At 47.9% G+C, this 19,131-nt stretch overlaps 1 protein-coding gene across 2 annotated transcripts in view; it reads right to left on the bottom strand.

Annotated features, from left to right (window-relative positions):
• LOC144138003 (protein Njmu-R1-like) overlaps positions 1 to 19,131 on the bottom strand; it is a 33,793-nt gene that overhangs the window by 6,928 nt on the left and 7,734 nt on the right. The window contains exons 5-9 of one of the 2 annotated variants that reach the window (XM_077670033.1): positions 18,627 to 18,684; positions 15,727 to 15,846; positions 12,358 to 12,422; positions 8,165 to 8,298; positions 2,725 to 2,840 (exon numbers count right to left, since the gene is read on the bottom strand). In XM_077670033.1, coding sequence (XP_077526159.1) covers positions 2,725 to 2,840; positions 8,165 to 8,298; positions 12,358 to 12,422; positions 15,727 to 15,846; positions 18,627 to 18,684 — 493 coding nt within the window. The remainder of the gene's footprint in view (positions 1 to 2,724; positions 2,841 to 8,164; positions 8,299 to 12,357; positions 12,423 to 15,726; positions 15,847 to 18,626; positions 18,685 to 19,131) is intronic. The other variant, XM_077670034.1, reaches the window with a different exon arrangement.

The raw sequence follows: 19,131 nt of genomic DNA, 5'->3' as shown, positions 1-19,131 counted from the left end.
TGCAGCTCGGGTGCCTCTAGCTTCCTTTTTTTTTTGTATTATACTTCTTGAATAAACCGCGGCAATCAAGCGTTCCCTCATTTCTGACCGCGCCATTTTGCCTTCTCCGCATTCCTCGCTTCCGTCTATGCCCCGCGCTCTACCTATCCTGTTGTCGCCTTGCCGTGTTGCCTGCGCCACTTGCGCGTCGATTATGTTGAAGCGCGAACCGTATGGAGCGTTTTCTGCTCACGAAAACACGCCGCAGGCGCGCTGACGCCGCCGCGAATACCACCCGCATGCTGCGCGCGGCGGCAACATGGCGGCGTCACCAGCCGCGAAGTGGTGCGGGTAGCTCGACCTACCGCTTCTGATTGCTCTTTAAGATGCCACTTAAGAAACAAAAGAAGTCGCTTGTACAGTAAAGGAGCTAATAATGTGGGCGAAAACGACACTACAAAGCGTCGTCCGCGCGGTTAGGGGAAGCGCCGATCAAATATCCGCCACCGTGGTAAGCCTAACCATCTCCGGCGGGGCCAGCGGGCTGTCCGGAGCGCTTTCAAACTGCCGCCGTGAAAAGCACGCCTCCCCAATGGAGCAAGTCAGCGGGCTACCCCCACTGCCGCGCGCGTAGCGCATCATTTTCCGAGCGAGGTAGAATCTGACGCAGGGGCGAACGCGCACGCGCAACGCCGACGCGCACGAATTGCATGCGGTTCACGCTTGAGTTCGTGTGCGTGCGTCGCGTCGGCGATGAGCGCGCGTTCTTTTGACGCCCGTGTCGACGATTTCGCCCCTGTCACCTGTGTCAGATTCTACCGATTCTACCTCGCTCGGAAAATGATGCGCGGCAGTGGGAGGAGCCTGCCTACTTGCGCCAATGGGGAGGCGCGCTCTTCAGGGCGGCAGTTTGAAAGCGCGCGCAGCAGCTGGCTTGGCCACCTCCGCAGCGGATATTTGGCGCGGATATTTTATAGTGCAGTTTTCTCCAACACTGTCAGCTCCTTTTTGCCGCATGAGCAAGTTAGTTTACATCTTGAGCCGCGTTTTAACAAAAGGTTAGAAGCGGTCGCTGAAGCTATCTGCACCTCTTCACGGCAAGAGCCGACGCCTTGCTGCCGCCGCATGCGCGGCATATTTCCATTTTTTCTCGTTTTCTGATGATACGAATTTTCGGGTGATACGAATATTTTTGCCGCCCCTTGAGATTCGTATGACCGAGATTCCACTGTATGTTCTTCGCGTTGCAGGCCGCTCATATTTCACCCAGGGTATTCTGTTGAGTGAACTGTGCGAACTGTGCAATAATATTAACGCCGAAAATTGATGTCAGTGCTCCTTTAACCATGTGTCCGGCAATGCTCACCAACAACAGCTTCGCCATTCCAGTCTTGCGCTTGAGTGCGAGATTCCCTGAATTTTGTTCATGTGGTTTCCTGGTAGCTTTAGATTCGTAAAAATGACTTATAATTAAACCGTGCTTCACAAACGAACATGCTGTGAGTAGTTTAAGAAAAAAAATTGGCGCAGCTTGCACTGTTGGTGCAAGCTGCGCCGAGGTATTTTCATGCAATGGATGGATAACGCTTGGCTTAAAGGGGGCATGCAGACAAAACACAAGTTTGGTTCATTCAAAAGATTGTCTTGTTAAAATCCTACTGACACCACTATTAACGCACACTCTGTTCAAATAAGCTGTATGATTAGGAAAAGAGGGAGTGGCCATGCGACCCACTAGCTCATTTCCCGCAACAGAACCTATGATGTCATATGCCCAGCTGTGCGATTGGCTGAGGGCTGCAAAAGCAAACACAAATTAGGCAGGCTTTATAAGCTTGCCAAAGGAGCTATTTCCGCTTAAATTTAATGCATATTCATTTTACAGCAGCAAGAATGGCGGGGTAAACAAGGAAAGTTACGAAAATACACATAAACATAGAAGCTTCAATGTGCACTGCTCTAGGTACTGGGCGCACTATGCTTGTTTTAGCTACACAGCAGTCAGCCACTTTGGAATTGTGTTACACAACACTGGCTGATTGGCGTAAGCGACATCTTACATGACTGTTTGCCACACATACCACATGTTTCACAAAAAAAAACAAGAACAAGCCAGGTGCAAATACGGCCCAAAACAAAGCAACCGCAGACAACGGTCCACTGGTGAGTATGGTAGTGCCAGCTGGGACAAATGATGGTATGAAAGGCTGCACAGCCTAACGATGCACTGGAAGTTCGTTTGAATACCCGCCCTTGTAAATTCACGGCAGACGTGACGAAAATACGATTTGGCTGGGGAATCAAAATTTTTACCTAAATTGATTAATTTCTCCATGAATACAGCATCGTTTGCTGCCGGACAAGTGCTGGGGGCACTATGAAACCCAAAATATTTCTAATAAAACAAACTTGTACTTTGTCTGCATGGTCCCTTTAACAACAGCTCTGCTGTTAAAAGCCAATGCCTTGCAACACCATTGCTAAAAGAATACTAGGCCCTGTGTGCTGTGTGGCATCCCCTTCAAGTTAGGCTTAACGTACCAAACCTACCCTTGGGCAACACGGTTAGCAGGGAACAACAGGTTGATTCTGACCACCTGGAAACATTTAACATTAGCTTAAATCTCATAGACATCAAAATTTTCATAAAAGCTGACTGTGTGAAAATGTTCACGTGTGGTGTTTGCTTCAATGAAGGCCCACAACCGCTCAAACGCAGCAAGCTTTGTTGGATCCTCCTCTCACCCGAATCTTGAAGCCCTCCACGATCCGGCGGAGCACCAAAGGTCCGTCATCTTCGGACTTCACCAGCCGAGCAGCCCAGCGCTGGCAGAACGGAGAGGCCTCTGCAGAGACAGAAGCTAAGCACAAACACTCGCTCGCTTTTTCTAACTAGCCACACGGTTTCAAAAGAATTGCAGAAATTCATAAGGCGGGACACTGGTCCATCGCACCCGCCAAACGTGAGACACAATTTTGGGAACAATCGTTGTGAATAGGTACAGTACATGCTGCCAGAATGGTCTTCCAGACCATTCACTTCTTCCCCTTTCCCTCCTTTGGCATTATCGCTTTTCATATTTCCTTTGGTTTTCTTGTATGTATGCTGTAACTTCATTTTTAATAAACTTTTGTCAGCGATCAGTCTTTACTTCAAGTGCTGGTCTTGTCGCAAGACCGCAAATGCTGAGAACCAAAAATTTGCCGAACGACCGATTTTTCCGTTAATTTGATCTCAAGTCCCTAAGTACCAAAAAATGCACCTGCAAGATATTACAGCCATACCATAAGTAGTATTCAGAAAGTTGTTGCACTTTGAAATTCTCTAAATGACCGTATTCCCCTCGCTTCCAAACTTCGCGCCTTGTTTTGTGAAAACAAATTTTTCTTCAGGAGGTCTGCTGTCGGGGACAATATCATGGAATGTACTGGCCCAGATTTTTATAATTTTTCCTGCATTCAAAAGCCCACGAACTGAGCAGTGCCGCGAAACCACAAAAAGTAGTACTAAGGCACTGCGCATGTGCACAGCTAGGTTTTCTTATCTAGCGACTCGGTCAAGCCAGCTTGAGTGCAACAATGTTATCAAGGTGGATGCAACGCAAGAACGGAACCACCAGGGTTGTCACAAATGTCTGGCCAGGCTCTCCATTTTTTAGGGGCAAAGCCCCTTTGGAGCTAGGGCTGTTGGCATCTCCTGTCATCATCATCATCACAATCGTCGTCTCATGTAGTCACGGTACTAAAACACCGGGACACTCATTTACACCTCGCGCTCAAGCGCTTCGTAATGCGTACTAACAAACACCGGGGCAGTCGTATACGCCTCGCGCTAGAAAGCTTCGTGCTTCAAAGACATGAGACTTTTACAGCAAAGCTGTATACCTATACCCCCAATGGTTTCATCTCCGTGGGCAAAAACGCAAAGGTGCCAAGAATACACTTAAACACTGCATGTTTCACCCCTCCCCAGGTTTCACGTTAGTGAAGATGGCCCGGGAATTTTGTTTGGGCTGCCGCCATGGTGGCTTTCTCGGTAAGCAACGGCCATTGTTGGTCGCGGCTTCCTCACCTCCCACACTTTGCAACCCCGTCTTTTATACAGCTTTGCTGTAAAAAAGACGGGGTGACAAGGCGAGGGAGGCAAGAAGCTCAGCATCCTCTACCCCCCAACGGCTTCACCTCCGTGGGCAAAACCGCCAAGGCACCAAGGCCTCAGATGCCGAGCACGTGTCAGGCTAATCGGGCATACAGCTTAAAGCTCAGAATTTGCTTAACAAGTAAACCTCAAAACAAGCATTGAAACCACATTATGAATGATAAGGTGCCTGTGAACAATGGTACCCCCCCTCCCTACCATGTGTTCCTGGTAACAATTATGTTTGCAGGTTATATTTGAAGGCTAGGAAGGTCTAGTGTCACTAAATAGAGCAGTTCTTGTCCAAGACGCCGAGTGCATGCGTCAGGCTAGGCAGGACCCAGCTTTCGCCGCCAGAGAAGCCAAGTGTAGTGTCACTAGATAAGGTATTAGAGTACCACCACTGAGGCATGAAAGTCAGCAATGGCAGCCATTTTGTCGTTCATCAGTGTTGAGAGATTGCCGCACCTACGGCTTTGCCGTTAACTTCAACTGGGTCGTTTCTTAGCAATCATCGGACACAGTTCTGCTCCTGAAATACGGCTACACGCGTTATCTTTGATTCACTTTCGGAACGACGTCAGTCGCACGCAGTCGCACAGCGGGGAGCACAAGCGAAGCCTACCAGAGCTGACCGACTGAAATGCACAAATAACAAAATGGCGGCCCCCATAAATGTCACATAACCCGAACTGCCAATGACCATGGCGGCATCACGAAACAATAGGAGAAAAGAGTGCCAATACTCTGTACCCTTATCTAGTGACACTAGCCAAGCGCAAGCGACAAGCCCGCCAAAACGTGAAACATTTCATGCCCTCCTCTATCACCATTTGTAGTGGTTTACAACAGCTTTACTGGACATCCACTTTCACAGAAAGGGACAGTGATTTTCTTTTTTAGTGTTCTTTTTTTTTTTTTTTTTTCGTTGTTGTCGCTACGAGACATTGTGACCAAGCTGCAGTGGTCCGGTGCACACGCGTCTAGGTCGTTTCCTCGAAGGTGACGTCAGTGGGCCAGGAAAAGCTGCGAATGGCCAGCACAGGCCGCCTGCTTGATTTCAGGAAGGCGTCTTCAGTGGGGCAGGGAAGCGAAGGCCCCATGTGGTCGGTGTAGGCGTAGTACCGCGGGGCAGTCGAGTTTTTTTTTTTTTTTTTAAGGAAGCGTGTGGGGCAGCTCGGAGCAGGCTGTTCAAAGTCGCACGAGGCGCATCCCACTGGGGGGTTCCGGGGGGGAGGTGAAGCGCCTTTAGTGGATGTCCAATGGTAGACATAAAAAGACCAAACGAACGAAAAAGTACGGAGGACACGAGAAAAAACACCAACACGCCGATAATTCTTTTTCTGCACAGTATGAACCAACTTCCCCATCATTTCGCATTCGAAGGTAGGCTAGCAGCGGTGCAGCCAGCCTTGTCTCCGGGATAGAGTTCTCGTCCACCGTTGCAAACCTCAAGACCATCCTGACACCCCACCCCGGGTACCCACAAGCATAAGCGACTGCCCGGCAAAGCCAACTCGACTTCCCCAAGACCCTTTTGTCGCACTTAGTATTAGGGCTCACCGCGACTACGTTTAACATGTTGGCCTCTGCAGAGAGCATGCCTTCGTAGTCCCCCTTCATGTATTTTTTTTTCTGTGCGTGCGCATTAAGCCTTTGTATCGGGTCAAACATGTCTGCGCAAACGAGTGTATGTCTGCGTAAAGGGTTTTTCATTACTGCTTTTTTTTTTCGCCCCCTCCGTAGGCTTATGTCGCGCTTGTGCAATAAATTCCTGTGTTTAACTGAACATGTGTATTCGTGAGAGCTCTCCCAGTAGCTCCACCGACATCGGCGCACGTGCGCACATTCGGGCTGACCACCCTGCTAAAATAAATAACTATCCCCCGTGAAAATGGGAAGAGGAGTTCTAGCAAGAAATCATAATTTGCAGCTTCATTTCATACTGGATTTATAGATTCTAGCTGGAATCGACAGCTTCTAACTATAAAAATTCTTTGCCTAGCTAGAGACGATTATTTCCAGCTTGCGGGTTTTTTTTTTCTTCCGGCTGGACTGACAAATGCTAGCTGGAAGTAAATAGCTGCCAGCCGAAACAAAGCCTAAATCCAGCCAGAAATGAGCTATAAACTTAATTTCTAGCTAGAAATTCTGCCAATTTCTATCTAGAAACATTTCTAGCTAGAAGAAATTTCTGGTCCAGTAATCCAGTTAGAAAAAATACTATTTTCACCTGGGATTGCCGAGCCTTCTTGTTTGCGTGAGCGAGCAAGGGGAAGTGACAAGAGTAGGGTTGGCCAAATGTGAAAGATATGCGGGGTGCTTTATAAGCACCCCTTCACCGCAGGTCACCGGTGCATTGTGGGAAAGCCTGTCACTGCTAGCAAAAGAAGTTGGCACATTTCTGCGGCAGTCGATCACAGGCGTTCAAAGTGCAATGCATCCAGTGCACAAGCAATCGAAACTCATTGTAATTAATACTGGTTTATGTGTTCTCCGTTGAGAATTTACCTTTGTCAAGAAGCCACAATTTCATGTATTCGAATTCATTGAATTAACTGTTCCTTTGCATTTCTGAACTTCGAAATACTCAGAAAATATTTTGTTTCTCTTCATTTTCCTTCCCCTAAAACACCGATATTAAATCCGTGCTTTGCTCACAAAAATATGTACAATAGCAACTGCAAATGTTTCTCAGAACGTCTGTACTTATTTCAGCCCAATATCCTACACGGGTGACCTATTTCTCAATACAGTCCAGCCCGCTCATAACGAAGACATTGGGAAACGGAAATCAGTTCGTTATATCCACTTTCCGCTATATCTGCACATAAAATATATGTACAGTTGAACCCCTTTATAAGAGACACGTACAGGGGAGCAGTTTCTGTCTCTTATATGAGATGTCTCTTATAAGCAGGGAACCATGTTTTCCCTTACTAATCAGATTCTAGTTCAATGTGGGCACCGTATGACTAAAATAAGCTCAAAAGAACGCTGCGGCATGTTGCAAAAGATTCATTCTAATTTATGTTTGGCCCCCAGAATTTATGAAACAGTTCTGAATCTTTGTTTGCTCCATGACTGTATTTACACTGTTTTTTACAACCGATTCTACAAGCTTTTTTTCCTTTCACTGTTTGTGGAAGATGAATCGTAGATGTTGAGTTCACAAGCCTGATGAATAGCCAGAGTGCACAGCTTCTTCCGCTGTGTGCTCACGCTATTCGTTACGCTTACAGGACTCAACATCTGCGATGCTTCTTGATTGGGAGCTACGCGAGTGGGAGAGCCCGCATGTGCGATCACGCTGCATCCAGTGGATGGCAGTGGGCTTCAATTACTTCTGTAAATTGCATTTCCATTGGCACGGCTTCTCATCGTCATTTCATAGCTGACTAAATTACTGTGTGTATGCTGAAGTTATAATAAATAGCGACTGCAGGCGTCTGTCGTCCACCCGTGTTTCCACATTGGAAGCAACTGCAATTAGTGACTGGTGGCACTGCATCTGAAGTTAAAATGTCTGTTACAAGCGAGATTATTGATTAAATTTCAAGGATGACTTGTACCTTATAATAAACTGTCTTCTACATCCGATATCTGTTTTAAAAGAGGTCAATTTAATGGGAAAGATAGGGCAGCCAGCCATGTGGGTGAATAGTGTCTCTTATACCCATTTGTTTATTACATCCATGCCTCTTATAACGAGGTTCAACTGTATACAAATAATAACGGGAGACGAAGATTTGTTCGTTATAGCCAGGATTTCGTTACAACTTGGTTTGCTATAAGTGGGCTGTACGGTACTTAGCCAAAGAAAACTTTAGGTCAACATGTGTCAATAGTGTTATCCAATTCAAAGCCGAATACAATATTGCATTTTTTGATTCAAAGCGGAATCAAGTATCACATTATTCGCTTTGATGCTCGGAAGTTTCGAATATTTACACACTCCTAGTGAACATGCAACTGGGCTTGGTTCATCTTGGCTAGGGCATGCTTCGGTCAACGCATCGCTGTACAATAAAATGAAGCTAAGCCAACCTGCATTGCGAACTTTGAGGCCATCATCTTCGGAGAAAACCTCGACAACTGGCGGGGTTTCGCTTTCCGCTTCTGTTGCACCGTTCTCCAGGCTCTGGCCTTCCAGGCTGTGAAGATTGCAAGCCTCCACAAACCTGTCAAAACAAAAAAGGAGGAAAAAAAGAAAAACATGCATGAGGAAATGCATTACTTTTGTTTTAAGCAGGACGCCATTGGTCCCACCAAGAAAGCCTTCGCTTAAAAAAAAAAAATGACCGTACGCTGTAGCAGGGTCAAAACATAGTGAATGGTGACAGAGCAGCCAACTGCATTGCATGCACCTCATCTGTCCATGTAAAGGTATTCCGCCCCTCACCCGCAATACCACGCACTCCCTAACCTCAAACAAGACGCTTCTTTCACAAAAGCTGAGATTACAGCTGCCCTGCGCCACTTAAACCCTAACACCACCCCAGGCCCAGATGGTATTACATATTCAACTCTCCGAAACCTCGATACTGCATCCATCAATACTTTTCTCTGACACTTTAATGACTGCTGGACTCACAGTACACTCCCAGAAAGCTACCACACAGCCATTGTTACCCTCATCCCAAAACCCCTTAAGCCCCTAAATAGTCAAAACCTCAGACCCTTTTCCCTCACCTCCTGCATCGGCCAAATGGCCCTCTCCCGATTAACTCAACATCTTGATGACATCGATGCTGACCCCCACAACATGCTCGGCTTTCGACGCCCCCTCAGCACCAACGACATTCCCCTCCAACTCCACCAGCACCTACTATCGAACCCACCCCAACGAGACACTTCAGCTACACTAGCCGTAGACCTCACTAAGGCCTTTGACAATATCAGCCATCATGCAATTCCGGACAACCTCAACTCTTTGCAAGTCGGGGAGCGCTGCTATGGTTACGTATGAGCTTTCCTCGTGGGCCGCACAGCAACTCTCCGACTTTGTCCTTTAATGTCCTCTCAATTTCCACTACCCGCCGAAGGCACCCTGCAGGGCTCAACACTCTCCCCCACTCTTTTCAATCTAGCTGTAATACCCCTTGCTTAGGCTCTACTACAAATACCCACACTACACAGCGCTTTGTACGCCAACGACATCACAGTATTGATGTCAGGAGGCAGCGATGCACACATATCCAACACACTCCAACTAGCAGCCACAACAATCGCAGCAACAGCCACGGCAGCAGGACTATCCTGCTCCCCCCCACAAATCACAACTCCTTCTACTCTCACCCACCCACCGACCCAAACAATGGACAGCCAACAAGTCACTTTGTCGGGCTCTGCCATACCACTAGCAAGCCAGATTAAAGCACTGCAGCTCACTATTCAACAAAAGCGACTCCACACATGCACCACCCACCTACTCAAGACCCGCGCAGAACGAACAAATTTGGGACTCCTACGGCGCACCGCCGCACGAGAACATGGCCCTCGGGAGTAAGGTCACCTCAAGATTACCCACGCCCTTATCACCCCACGCATCATGTATACCCTACCATATCTCACCATCACCCATACCAAAATAACATGAATAGAGGCCACACAACACGCACTATATCGCCGTATGAAACAACCACCCCCCAGCGCTGCTTCCGACGCTCTCCTCCACACGGGCACCTTTGACACGCCATCCAAGCACACCAACAACAGGACTGACTGTCTTGCCTTGCCCTAACCCACACCGGCAGAACCGTCCTATTCTCCCTCAAAATTAACCCGCCCATCCACCACTCCCCACACCTCCCCAACCCTCCAGAATATCGAGAGGTTCTCTATCCCCTGCCCATCCCGCCCAACATGCACCCCACCTATCACACAAACCATCGCCTGGCGCGAGCATGATACCATGCCCAACACTGACCTCCCTCCTTGGACACGGTATACATTGATGCTGCAGAACAGCAATTTCGTCATGCATAAGTCATAGCAGCAGTAAACCGCACCCCATGATGACGATGATGATTTCTTGTGGTGTCCCCTTTGTAGCGGGGTGATGACATGTCATCTTGCAGAAAAAAAACAACTAATACAGCTATGTTTTATACTCTTCATTTATTACTAGCGCTGCACTTAGGGCAGGCACAAAAACTTATTAGGCACAAAATACTTAATTTTTCTGCCACAGGTGGCAGCTGTCCTATGGCAATATTCCCCTGTCTGCTTTTCGTCCACCAAGACTCTTCTTTTCATCTCCTTGACAGCCTTGAAGTTAACTCCCTCTGTGCTACCCTTAAATCCTACGGCTTCTGGAAGCCGAATATTTCCCTCATGTAGATTTGGATGGATACCCTCACATTCTAACACTATGTGCCGCATAGTTTGTTTCTTTTTCGCAGACCACGCATACGCTATCATTTTGTGTATACTTCACGACAAAGCTCTTGGTTTACCCGCCGCGGTGGCTCAGTGGCTAAGGCGTTGCGCTGCTGAGCACGACGTCGCGGGTTCGATTCCCGGCTTCAGCGGCCACTTTTCTGATGGAGGCGAAAAGCAAAAGCGCCCGTGTGTACAAGATTTTGGCGCACGTTAAAGATCCCCAGGTGGTCAAAATTAATCCAGAGCCCTCCACTACGGCGCGCCTCATCGCCTGCGTTGCGTCGGCGCGTTAAACCCTACAATCATCATCATCAAAGCTCTTGGTTTGCAAGTAACCTGCTCTAGCCTCTAAAAGCAAAGCACTGCCCTTGGAACCCCCTGTACCTCAGCCACCATCTGCGCTGCCCATCCCCACGAGACGGCGGAAGCAGCAATCACCCTGGCCACCACCCTCCACTCCACCCAACCCTCACATTAACAAATCCACAAACAGTCATTCGAAATATCTGCAGGGGCATCACTTCGCCCCTCGCCCACAAAATTTTCTGCTCCCAACCCCCTCCTGAATGCACCATCTCTCCTTTGGTGGACTAATGGGCTTTGGCGGCGCGGAGAAGGCCCAGCAGGCAGCCCGAGCTTTGATACACCAGACCCCTCAACAAAGCCCCCTTCCCACTCCCCAACCGCCTCCTCACCTGGAGCCACTGCTCACCTTCCGTGAGATCACCCTCCATCACAGGCTTTTGTCACGAGGTGAAGTGAAAACGATAATGATAATGAAGATGCGCTCTTAAGGATATGCTCCAAACACCCCGAACATCATCATCGTCGTCTTGTCAAGCACCCAATGAGAAGATGTCAGCAACTACGGAGGGGATGCCGTGACGGGGAAGAAGAAGAAGACGTGGGTGGGATGCTGCGGAGATACATGGCTGTCGGGCGTTCGGACCCGAGCATGTAGCGGCGAGCATCGAAGAGTGACATCTGCACCTACCATCCGCCAGTCATCAACTCCAGCATCAGGAGGAGTCAACCGTGCGTCCACGAGGGCCGCGTTCTCTTCAACCGCGAGAGCCTGGAACACGGTGCACCACAGGGGGCGTCCATACGGGATCGGGCCCCCACCTACAACCCATGCCGCGACTGGCCCACACCGACGCCGCCACGCCTTACCCGGACTGACCGTGTGATGGGACTCATCACACGAAAGTGTAAGCCGTGCGCCGTGTTCGAACGTTCGTGTAGTCTCTTCCGGGTGGTTAAGCTGTCCTCTTTTTGGTGATACGTGTCTTTGTTCCGTGTGTCTGTCGTGGGTTTACCGGTACATAAACGCAGTTATCCCTGGTCCTTTTCTCTATCACTTTGCTTCGACTAAGAACCTGACACTTTCACGCACCACACCCTTCCACCACCTCACCCCTCATTATCTCCGTTGAATGATCACTCTGGAGGCAGATCTAAACCCACTCACTCCCCACTCGATCCATCCTCACCCACATATCGCCATCCCTCTTTCGCACCCCTGCTTGTCCACACTGCGGGGGGACTATGAAGACACCCCCCTATGCCATCTGGCACTGCCCCTCCTTGCTTCTTGCTTCCTCCCCCCCCCCCGACTCTCGGCTGTCTGCCCTCACGCGCTTGGACGCCCAGCTCCAGTACGCCCTGGTTGACAGGGCTCGGGCCCATAAGAGCAGCGCTTCCACGGCCCAACCATCCCTAAGTCTGGCCAGAAATAAAACGTGTTTCTCGCTCTCTCTCTCTCTCCATGTAAAGGCTACATCGCATCGATATCTGTGTGAACAATTAAACGAGTGCAACTCTTACACCAGTGTCGAAAAATTCCCGCGACGTACCTCTCGATGTCGCTTTTCTCCCGACTGTTCCCAGTAGTGACAGTCACCGAAGCCTCACTCAGCGCCTGAAAGAGAGGGTAAGCACCTTCGTGTCAGTCTCTTTGCGGCAAAGCTCTTTGCTTCTGATGTCCTGCTACGAAGGTGGCTCCAAAATTCAGTCCAGCACCTCTATTGTATTCTCCTGCCTCTTTTTTCGTTTTTGGGGGTGACTTCAATGCACGATGACCCTTGCGTTCCCGTAAAATGCCCAGAAACGAAAAGAAAAAGCCAGTGGGCTAAAAAAGAGGAATGAGAGAGACGTTGCTGCAGTGCTTGATAGCCGAGACCAGTACAGAGCACGAGTCTGCTTGATTTGAACTAGCTAACCTTTTGGGAGGCCACCCAACCAAAGTCCAGCCCCAAGAAACGAATTTCTAACCGATAAAAAAAAAAAAATCAGAAATATTGAAAAGCATTCTAATGTCAGCAGTGACATACTGGGGTATTACAAAGAAATCAACTACCTACCCCTCTGTCGAAGCAACGATGATGGGGAATGCAAAGATTCCCAAAATTAAGACTCTTCATTGAAAAAGCAGAGAGGTTTGCCGGCATTTACAGTCCTCTACATGCTTCTCTGCCGAGGTATGAGAATGGGGGAAGAAAAGGCCCAAGAAAGAGCTGGGCAGGAACGAAAAAGAAAAAAAAACAACTGTCGTGGACTTGGCGCGATAACGGACCTTTACAAATTCGGCTTTTGGTCTGAGCTTGGGTCATGTAATTTACAATTTAGAAAGTAGGCCAATGTCATCCGAATAAGAGAACAGACTCTGTAGAGCTTGGCGCTGCTTCGAGGGACAAATCCACGGTCCTAAAATAATCTTGATATAGTTATTGGTCCCTGTTCCATACGTTCAATGTTTTCAAAGAAGTGGGATCGCGGTTCCACGTAGGCGGCACATTCTAATAAAATGTGCTCAACTGTTTCCACGCAAGAACAATTACCACCACAGTTGCAAATTTGGCGTCGCTCCAAGGCGAAATAGGTAACTATTTGTGCATGTCCAAACTAACACCAAACAAACCAGCCCAGAAGCAAGCAGAGCATTTACTGCACTGCGATTGTGCTCTCTAGTGCTTTATTGAAGCAGGCATTCCATAGCTTTAGAACGGACAATTGGGCTAGTTGGTAGCTATGGAATCTTGAAGGTGGAAGCGCTCACAAAACAGGGACGAAAGTAGAAAAAACATTAAAAAAAAACAAATAGTTGCGAGTTAGCGCCGGGTCGTCTCTGTTTTTTCTACTTTCGTCCCTGTTTTGTGAGCGCTTCCATTTTCAAGATTCCATAGCTTTCCCTAGCATTGAACCGTCACTGTCGTTAGACAAAGCAGTGCATTTTTTTTTGTCTAATTTTGCACGTCCACGCACCCCTCTCCAAATACAAAACTGCTGCTTCGACTATGCTGAAATGGTGGCTAACGGATTGACTTCGGCTTCATACCGCGAAGGGACCCAGCGTTGATTCTGACCATGGGAAGCGTTTTACCGTAGAGTTCTGAAAGAACGCCCACTCATTGTACAGAGATATCCAAGTAAAAAATATGGGATGGGCAATCTTTCGGGTCCGGTGCGAAAAAAGTGGCCGCACTTCTGACAAAAACTGCGGAGATTTCGAGAGAAAAGATAAGTGCGGAAAAAACAAATAAGTGATTGCGTCAACACATGAACAGATGATTCGCGTTTGGTATTTTATTCACTCATCGGTGCTAAAGCCATCAATTTTAGGGGGTGGGCGATATTTGAGATTTCTGTGCGCGTTAAAGATCCCCAGGTGGTCAAAATTAATTCGGAGTCCTCCACTACGGCGCGCCTCATCACCTGCGTTACATCGGCGCGTTAAAACCCTACAATTAATCAATCAGCTATCTCTGAGGTCTTCCAGTAAATTGAATATTTCACCCGAAAAGGGGGTGGGCGATGTTTCAGGTGTGGGCGTTCGCTCGGAACTTTATCGCCATTTTTTTTTCGCTTTCCCCCTTCCAATCATCATCATCATTGTCCGAGAAAGTTGGCTTTCCTGGGGTGCGTTTTGGGTGGACTAGTGACGACATCAGGGGGCGGCTGAATGCTTTGCTTTGAAAACAGAGTTGTCAGTGCGTTACCTGCATGTTAGCATTCAAGTGATTTGATCAAACAAAACTAGAGGCTCCGCTACAATCTCGCAGTCATGTTTCTTAACCCTTTCGCCGTCACTGACGCACCCGTATGTTTTCTTTCGCATTTCTCCTCCGCAATGTCACCGGTACGTTCTCCATTGTGCGTTCAAAACTTTCCACCATAGCGCACAGCGGGCGCGTTTAGACTGTTTGCGCCATCTGTCGAATCTTTCTAGTAGTTCGTATTTTCACTCACTAGCTCTCTGCGACAGTATATTGAAGAGGACGGAGCGAATGCGCCCGCCTTTCATTGCTGGAAGCATGGCCGCTCCGCGTGCTGTACCCTGTCGAAATGAGTGACCGTGCGGCACGCGTACGATTACAGGTGCAAGGGTTGTTGTGCCATCGGAAACGCATTTCTAGGTTCTTTTTATTCTGTTCCCGCATCTGCTACGACGTGCCAGGTTAGCTTAGCACGCCGTTGCCTCTCCAATAGACCGAAACATGACTCAATCGCGGCTCGCTCGCTCATTTCTGTGTGTTGTGCGGCCTGCTGAAAGTACTGCCTCCATGCGCTCGGTTACTTTTGGATGGCTGACCGCGCGGGGCGTTCAACTGTGGACAGGAGCGACAGTTCTTTGATTCCGATTCGAATACGAGCCGAGCTTGGATTCGCATTCTGAGAGCTTCTCGTCCGAGGAAGGGGTGCAAGTTCTGCAGCGTTGGATCCGGATGTTGAAACTGTGGGCCTGTCGTCCTGGAACCGTGCACGGCAAACTATATAGTCCGGATAGTCCGTATATTCCGGACTATCCGGACGTTCCGGACGCTATCATAGTCAAATAAATCACTATGTTCCTTCCCCCATATTTCGGAAACAAAGCCGACACTGGGGGGTGCGTCACGGCCAGAAACACCCGACAGTGAAAGGGTTTTAAAGTGGTCTACAAGATTCAGTGAAGCCGTAAGCACCTGGCAAAAAAGTTGCTGGCAAGCAGTCACTGCTGAATCCATTACTCTCTAGCATCGCTGTTTGACGTTTGAGTTTTGATAGGCAACGTTATTATTGTGCAATGCAGTCCTTTAAAAGAACCAAACTTGTTTTGTATCTTCTGGGCCCCTCTGAAGGGACACTGATGGATCAATAACTTTTAGGGGACATGTGATAGTGGCGCGTTAGTACTGTACCGATACCAACCAGGCACCTTAAAAAGTTCTTTTGAAGGTACACACCGCTTGCAGCAGCACAGCCACGTTTTGAGAGAGCGCCTTGACGACTCGCGTCATGTAGAGGACGCAGATGTAGTGCCACTCCTCCAGCGAGTTGGTCAGTGCAGACTTGAACTCAATCTCCTGCAAGGCCATCAAGAGGCAAGCTTGAGACCGGCGATGTACGGCCATGCACAAATGAAACGCAAACACAAAAATATGAACCAGACACACACATTTAGTTCATGGAGATCACGTAATGACATGCCTGTCGTATACAGTCGCCGACCGTTTTTTCGGACTCGACGGGAACCACCGATAAGTCCGAATAATCAGGAGTCTCAAAAAAAAAAAAAAGGGTTCACTGAAAAAAAAAACCCTTCATTGGCCCAACAGCTAAAAAAAACGTATGTATGCGAGTCCGTACACACGCATGCCTACGCGCAACTAAGTCCGCCTGTATTTCCGCCAGCGTTTGTCCGTCACTGCAGGATAGATCAGTATTTGATGCGTCTGGCGTTGGTGGCACGTCATCATCGGAGTCACTGTCATCCTGCACTGGTTCGAGGACCTGGCGTACGATTTCGGCATCATCCAACTCGACACACAGCAGGACGGCACTATCGATGTTGGTGAAATCCTCCAACGTAGTTGCTCCAACATCAACACTGCAAGCACAGAGGTAATCGAAAATGTTGGATGCTGCGGCAGGCGGCATCTGAGCTGTAGGGTTCTGGACTGTGTCACTACCCTCGTCCTCACTGCCAACCACAAATCCTGCATGCCGAAAGCAGTGGCGGATCGTGTCCTGCGACACTGCCCTCCAAGCATCAGACAGGATGCCGATAGCCGACAGCGCATCCACAACATAGCTTTTGTCATTGTCCACACACAACAGCACTCAATTCAGAAGGTGAAATCGGTAGTGCAGCTTCAAGTTTTGATGACACCTCGGTCCACTAGTGGTATTCGGCGGCAAAGATTCTCCATGAGCACCGAAGGTGGAGTCCGAAAAATCGGACGGCGTGCTGTGTGGTGTCGGAACAGCCCCGTCGTGGATACACATGTACTTCAATGGAACAAGTGGCCGTACCACGAAGGTGTCCAAATAAACAAGCCTGCCCGAATTTTCGGCATCTGAAAAAACGGTCGGCGACTGTATTTGGAAAGTCATGTTTACAAACTTTGCTACTGTTACGGAGTGATACGACAGTTTGACTTGGATAGAAAGAAAGTGTGTTATTTGTGTGTTATGTATGGTTCATATTTTCGTGAGTGTATACAATAAGCGCAAATGCGACAGCAATCTTATTGTCCCGTGACTTTGCTACGCTGGCACCGTGTTTGCTTCACATTGACAACATAGGCCGGCCATTGTTATTTATCCACTGGTGTCAAAGCCATTGTCATTCCTGTGTAACCTTGCTCTTGAAACTTTCATACCTCATCGTTTCGTCTTTTGGGATGTGGTGCAGACAAACGGAACAGCTTATGGTTATGTGACAAGGCTAAAAGTCATGCGAAATTCTTGCATATGGTGCACAGCACAAGTAACATGTTATATATAACCTTTCACGCTATGGCAGACCACTGCACCCAAAATCACATTTTTTGTATTCCACAGACCAGAAATTCAACTATAGTGCAGCTGTAATTGCAGCTCCATCAGTGCAAAAAAGCTTTGCCCTCAACGAAAAAGTAGAGGGTGTTACGACGATAATTAGAACACTTTAAAATTTTCTCCTGAGCGAACCACTGCTAGGTTCGATCTCAAACTTCACACAAAGGTCACATTTTGTGGTCTATTTTGTTTGACACCAGAAACAATGACGGTACTTACCTGTTTGTTCTGAAAATAAATAAACAGGATTTTCACCTGCGGTAAAATGGCGGCCGACTTGCAAGCCAGTGCAAGCTGATCTTGGAATGACGGTGCCACCTAGAGCATGCAGAGCAAAACGAACGATGGGGATTCACAGTTGGATGGAGCCAAATGGTGTAGCAGACGATCAGAAAATCTCTTTCTTCTATAGTTTACAAGGATCACAAACAGTTGCATAAGAGCTGACACCAATCATAATAAAATATTCTTACGGTTCATGGTTGCAATAAATGTTGGGCTTGTTTCCCGACCTGCTTTCACATTTCCTGATCGTCTGCTAACCCATTTGGCTCCTTCCACGGTAGGAAGGAGCCAAATGAAGTAGCAGACGATCAAAAAACCTGCTTTCACATTTTCTGATCGTCTGGGGGTCATACGGCTCCTTCCACGGTAGGAAGGAGCGTGAATCCCCATCGTCCATTTCACTCTACAGGCCCCAGGTTGTGCCGCTGTTCCAGGATCAGCTTGCCCTGGCTCGCACGTCCAAATGGGCCGCCATTTTTATTTATTTTCAGAATAAACGGGTGAGTTCTGTCGTCGTTCCCAGTGTCAAACAAAACAAACCACAAAAAGCGACCTTCGTGTGAAGTTTGAGTGCAAACCAAGCAGCGGTACGCTCAGGAAAAAAAATTTAAAGTCTTCCAATTATCGTCGTAACACCCTGTACAGTAGGTCTTCAATATAACGAAACTGCTTTATCAGAAATCTCGGCTTATTTGCAGTCTTCCATGGTCCTCACTACAAGAAACGGACAGCAAATCATTCTCACTTAAAGGTAACGTTTATAATGAAGGCAGTTGCCTGTGTTAAAGACTTAGGTATATTGAGGGTTTACTGTAATCTCGAATCAGACTCACTTTAGGTTAAGCGTAAGCTATAAGCACCAAGGCCTTCTGCAACCTTTCCAAAATCTTGAGCAATGTCCAAAGGGAGGAGCAGTGCTAACTCAGCGCTCCCTCTGTGCTTTCGCCCAACTCACAAACTACTACCAAAGTGACTACATATACACAATGCCAGCTTCTGTGCATCACTATTTACGTACCGAGTTGGTGAGTAGAGGTAGCAGAGATGTGCCAAAGCGCTCAAGGTCTGTGCAATACCTTGTAGTAGGTCGTCAAGGAATGGGAGACGCTATGAAAATCACGCGAGCAGCGTTAGTTTCACTCGTTTGTCGTCGTTGCGTGTTGGACATGAACGTCCGAATCGGTTGCCATTTCCCCATAGGTGAAAATCGCTTCTATTTATTTTCTGAATAAGCAGGTAAGTGCAATCCTTGCTCTTGGTGCTAAACAAAGTACACCAATAAAATGCGAACTTCGTGTAAAGTTTGGACACAGATGGAGCAGCGGTTCGCCAAGGAAAATTCTTTAAAGACGCTCATTTATCGATGTAACATGTGTACAACCATGAAAAAAACAATCCAAATTATTAAACAGCGACCACAAATTATTCTAAGCATGTTGGCGAACGACCCAATTCTTGTCACTAAAAAACTGAATAATTACACAGAAAAAAAAAACTGACTGGCATGCGGGTTGTAACGGCTT

Source organism: Haemaphysalis longicornis, unplaced genomic scaffold (assembly GCF_048455015.1).
Source record: "Haemaphysalis longicornis isolate Haplotype H1 unplaced genomic scaffold, Haemaphysalis longicornis Haplotype H1 scaffold_5, whole genome shotgun sequence".
NCBI classification, from domain to species: domain Eukaryota; kingdom Metazoa; phylum Arthropoda; class Arachnida; order Ixodida; family Ixodidae; genus Haemaphysalis; species Haemaphysalis longicornis.
Note: the sequence above shows the minus strand (reverse complement) of the source record. Positions and strands in the feature narration are given on the sequence as shown.